The 5,704-nt window shown below is 50.0% G+C and overlaps 1 protein-coding gene across 1 annotated transcript; it reads left to right on the top strand.

Annotated features, from left to right (window-relative positions):
* Positions 1-438: 438 nt before the first annotated feature.
* SARC_11007 (hypothetical protein) lies at positions 439-5,133 on the top strand (the record flags this gene model as incomplete). Its single annotated transcript, XM_014294926.1, has 4 exons — positions 439-3,648; positions 3,972-4,071; positions 4,376-4,461; positions 4,886-5,133. Coding segments are annotated over 4 exons (3,644 nt in total), but the record flags the coding sequence as incomplete, so codon positions are not given.
* Between the last annotated feature and the right edge of the window lie 571 nt (positions 5,134-5,704).

Below are 5,704 nucleotides of genomic sequence, written 5' to 3'. Positions count from 1 at the left end.
AGAGGGGGGGGGTGATGGGTGTGTGTATTTGTGCCTGACCAAGTAAGGATTCAGTATATGGCCTACTTATTTTCCAGTTATATTCTGTATGGTTTCATTGCAGGGCTGCCTGTTCGCATGAAGGGTAAGAGCATGGATCTCATATCAGCGGAGACCTTGAAGTCGGTGAGCAGTAAAGCAGGTACTCAGACCATCCAAACAGTGCGTTTTGAGAGAATGCTGAAAGAAATATCGCAGAAATTCGGGAGTTGTGGTGGCAGGATTACATCCCTACATGCGGCGCTTTCTCCTTGGTGTGAAATATGCGAGTATTGGAAAGAGCTATCTGGTTGCGAGCGGATGGTTTATAAACCCCCAAAAGTGTTGTGTGCAGCGTTGAACACTCATCCCCATACCGCCATGAAGCAGAGTAGCTGAGCCTGTCGGAATTACACTCAGGTGGCCGCCAGACTCGCCGACCACTTCCGGAGACGGTCGATCTGACACCACGCTATGGCCAGGGCCGCAAGACCAGTACATCGAAGCGCAAACGAGACACACTTCATGATATCACCAACCACAGCCGACACCGCGGAGATTTGGGGAAGGCACACGCCCTCAAGTCCAGTAGTAACACACATAGTCATCATGACGTGAACGAGACTGTACATGCTAGTACACGGGAGGAGAAACCTAATACGCAACCACAGCACAACAAACAACAGCGGCGCAGTGACGGGTTTGCCAAACCACGGTCTATGTTTCTACCACCCCCCTCGCCCGCGAGAATGGATACAGAGGTCAAATCCAACCGATCACAGCAGGCCCATACTCGCGCATTGGTCTCGCCGGATGAGCGGCGACCGATTAAAGATGCAGCTCCAAGCGCCCCACGTAATTATATCGCTGACAAGCGTAAGCTGCTCAGAGTGCATTCGGAGAAGGTGAGACAAGACCCGCAGTCGTGGCAGCAGGAGAGTCTATCCCAATCAGTTCACCCCCAGCGAATACTAATCGACGACAACGACGACATTACCAATCCCAAAGTCCCCAAAGCCAGTACGAGCTCCGAGCAACCGGAGGGGAGGGTGGATGAGAATTCTTCATCTCATGAGGTGGCTTTCAAGCGGCCGCTTGCTCACGACCGTAGGTCTCTGTATGAGTCGTATCGAAATATCGATGGCGCGTACTCACATGTAGACGGGAAGGGGATCGGATCACACCCCCGTGCATTGGGGGATAAACACACTTACAAAGTACAGCGATCGACAGATAAGAGAGAAGGGGCAGACAGGGGTGGATTGCACGCATGGAGTGAGGCGTCCGCGAAGCGGCCGCGGAAAGAGCGCCGCACACATGATGAGAGCATATATTCATCCCGATCCCGTCATAGCACACATGACTTTCATGAGGGGCACGTGGATAAGGTCATGGAAAGCGAAGACAACATCGAAACCATTCCCAGAATGCGAGACGGAAGCGAGCTTGTCAATGTATCACCTACACGCAAAAGGACGCAGACACTACATGCGTTGGGGATTCCGCAGCCAGGTAGCTCAGGGGATGATACAGACAACAGATCAGCCGTAGGCAAGGGATGTATTGAGAACCGACGACGTGCGCAAGACTGTAGTCCAGAAGAAACTTGGGAATATGGAGATGCACTCGTACCGGTGCGCAGGATGTCGGCGCAGATGCAATCCAAGATGCATGCTAGTGCACAGAAATCAACTTCTCCATTCCATACAGACGAATATAAACATGCTGCACCCCGTACCAACAGCACTACTCCCGTGGCAGCTACCGTCTCACTGCGTGCCCACGCTGACAGACAACCACAGCAGTCGAAGAGCGTTCGTGGCAGCCGTGATGGGCGTACAACTAAAATCCATGCCACCAAGACATCGCAACAAGCGCTACAAGTTGTGGAGTTGGTGGACAGGCATCCAGGCACACCATCGGAGAGCGGACCACGATGCAGTATTCCGCATAAGCACGACCACCTGTCAACAAACCCCGACACTCGCACTGAAAGGACCATAGAGTCCAGTGAGCGACCTGCCCTACTCCTCACGCCTGTGTCTAACCATATGCCGTCATGCTATCAGCGTCTTGCTTCGGTCGTAGTGACCAACAAAGGATACCGCGATGGTGGAAGTATCGCTACCGGGAGAAACTCGGTACAACCACCACGGTTTATGTGTCCACAAGCACTCGGTGTGTACTCGGAGGAGTTGCCTGCCACGCATCACCCTGATGTTTCGCAGAGACCTCGGGCTGTGACAGATGTGGGCCATGGCGAAGTGTTATTGCGCAGGGCTGATGGATCGGTCTACACGGCCTCAGTTGTTCGCTATTCCACTGTGGTGTTAGGTAGCGCTCATGGTTGTATCAAACATTCTCGTGAAGCAGTCGTGAAGGCACAAGTATACAATGACGGAGACAGACGCTCACTGAACCGCCCCAGCGACAATCAGCATGGCCATTGGCAAGGCTTGTTTGCTCACAGCGGCGCTGCAGGAAACACCGAGAGTTATACTCGCCACCCAGGTACATCGCGACACAAGACGCTCAAGCCATCATTAGGCAGTGAGAAAATCGACAGGTGCAAAACCGCCCCAGGATTATGCGGCATGCTCTCTCCCGCGCACACATTGCCTGCGGAGGTGGAAGCGAGTGTGAGTACGAGTGGCGGGATCAAGCCAGAAAGCGGTAAGACTGGGCTCACAGTACTTAACCAACCAAACGGGGGTGATGTCGCCCTTCACAGAGCTGAGCTTCCATTGAGTGGGCACGGCTATCCTACATTAGAGGTGGCCGGCACTGTAAAGGCAGTCTCGGAAAGGCGGGGGCATCGAGGCTCTGCTGTTGTAGAGCTTGGGTCATCTCAAAGCCCTCCAGAAAGTGCCGTGCGATGTGAAGGTCTTGTAACTAAACACACTACATCTGCGCCGTTGAAGTCACTATCGGCCGCGAGTTGCCCAGTAGAGAATGGGGACGTAGTATGTGCCGGAAACAAGACTGCCACCGGAGTGACATGTGACAATGCTGATACTGCAGCTGGAGTACTTGAGAGTGGTACCACGTACTATCAGCGCAAAGAGGCGAGTGCTGCGAAGCCACCTTCAAAGGGCACCGATCATGTGCGTGCTCAGAGCCCGGATGGTCAAAAGATCAGTGAGCGCGACTGCACAGTGGATGCTCATCCCGTCGTAGACACAGATGCGGTGGTGTGCCGAGACGCAGTACGCAAGTCGGAAAAAGTGCCTCGGGCGCGGCCGATTATCGAGGAGGAACTTGTCCGGGATGCAGCACGTACGAAGCAGCAAAACTCAGTCGACAGTAGGTTTATGTCACAATCTGTGGCGCTGCTTCAACACCTGCCCACTACTGGAGAAGCCGATTCGCGCACAGAGCAATTAAGCGAATATGCGTCTGTAGCTGGCTGTTGCACTGGCATGACCAAGACCGCCCGTGGTAGCTCACGAAAAGTTGACCCTACGCACAACAATACAATTAGTTCAATCAAGCACACTGCGATGGAAGTAAGTCCTGATTTAAATGCGTTTGAGCGGTCCATTCGTGCCGACACCGCTGACGACTCCCGAGACGGCAGCGATCGACCCGATAGGTCTGCGAGCTCTGCAATGGAACATGGAATGGTGAATGGTGAGTTTATTTTTAGGCACTGTCAGAGCATTTGTGTATTAGATGAGACATATTTAAGCATACATGCACTTGTGGTTGTATATTGTGCTTGTGATCATGCAGTTTGACCTTAATACAACAGCTGCTAAGTTGTTGCACTTCTCCCGTGGTGTACTTGGCGATAAAGATAGAATCCAATACGCTATTTACCTTTGTAAAGCTGATGGGTTAAATTTTATGAGGAAGTCGTGCTAAAGACAATCCCTCTAGCCGATTAAATGCTCGCCTTTTCCTGATATTTTGAAACTATAATCTGATTTCTTTGACATTTCTCGTTGGTATAGGTGGTCATGCCGGTCTCCCAATCGTCGAACGTGCTGTATTTCGCAAGCAAGCAGCTCCCCCTGAGGTCCGTGATCATCTCACGGCAAAGCTACCACTAAGGTGTGCTGATATACATATACACTTGTCTACCCGAAACTATATACTGTTTCGTATAACCCTAGTTGCAATCCGAAGTCAATTTGGTATTAGCAGAGCTTTCTTGATAAAGAAATGTCGCCACAAACCACAGCACCTTCAACTCGTCAAGATTCGATGCAAGCAACCGGACTGAAATTATATATGCACTTATTACAAATGTACCATGCTGTGTTCTATATTTCCTTGGTATTGTGTCTTGGTATCTACTATTGAGTACTAAATATATTCTAATGTCTTCCGATTACTTTTGTTGAACACTATCCAGAACATCGGTAAAGGAAACAAACATTGAGAAGCAATGGAGTGATCTACTTGTTGGTACTTGTCAGGCTGGTTCAACCTCAACCAAAGGTAGGGCATTTACTTCGTTGTTAAGCTGTTATCGATCGTCTCTTCGACACTGCTACACAAAGTTTCAAACTGAAGTCCATTATGTGGTCTGTAAATTAGACACCAAGCGTGCACAGGGGTTTTGTAGTATAATACTGCCGCCCATTCTTTCCAGATTGGCACCAGATGTGCATTGCTTATTGATTAATGTACCCTATTGCTTTATTCCATCGGTAAGCCAAACACCGTATATCACCGGCTTATATTCCACGCGCTCTTAGATCCTCACGTAGCCCCCCCACAATTCACATATTGCGTCTCATAGTGAGGAAAGGACCGAACTGTATATTGTCGGGCGAGTCCAAGTCCAATAAGTTTGGGTTTTCACAGTTATCGCTCTCTATGGATTAATATTCCTCCCCGATATATTCTCTTCTCCACGAAGGTCTGTTGTTTGCCAGTGAAGCGCAGTCTAGGCGTGAAATCCAGACGAGGCTTCTGTCCCACAATGCAACCAACAGTCTACGCAGGCCTCAACCAGGCGAGAAGGTCATTCAACGGCCAGATGGTCTGCGCCGACAGGATACAGCACTACTTTCGACATTCAAACATGATACGCACATGTTCTCAAGCGAAACCGATATCTGGCTGCAAAGCCAGGCCGACAGTATGCTTGCGCAACATGATTGGTGATGCATGTTCTGTGGGCGTGTGATTTGTCGAGCTACACTCCGTATGATAGCGAATGCCTTCCCCTGATTGTGAATGCCAACCACAATCATGTATATCTCTGGATGGACTACTTAACAACTCATGAGTGACTTCCAATGCCAGACTGACAATATCACAGTCAATAGTAGATGTCGAACATAAGGTTGCGTGTTCCAGGATCTCCAGCTTGTTAGCGGACATACTAATTTCTGTAGGTCGGTTTCTATCGGATGTTCAAGGTATACTCTTGGAGGTGAAGAATTTGCAGTATGTATAGTACTCGCACACCTCGAATCTTCTACTCACCTTCTGTCGGTGGCTTTTACTTGATGATGCGATTACCACCAGAGATGTTTGCGCAGAGTCCTCTGGAGACATTACTTCAACCAGTACCTGCACGCACAGTGGTACGTACACACGTTTAGGGCACAGTGGTACGCACAGACGTTTAAAGCACAGTGGTACGTACAGACGTTTAAAGCACAGTGGTACGTACAGACGTTTAAAGCACAGTGGTACGTACAGGCGTTTAAAGCACAGTGGTACGTACAGA

Source organism: Sphaeroforma arctica, assembly GCF_001186125.1.
Source record: "Sphaeroforma arctica JP610 unplaced genomic scaffold supercont1.1484, whole genome shotgun sequence".
Taxonomy (NCBI): Eukaryota; class Ichthyosporea; order Ichthyophonida; genus Sphaeroforma; species Sphaeroforma arctica.
The sequence above is the reverse complement of the archived record's forward strand: the minus strand, read 5'-3'. Positions and strand labels throughout refer to the sequence as shown.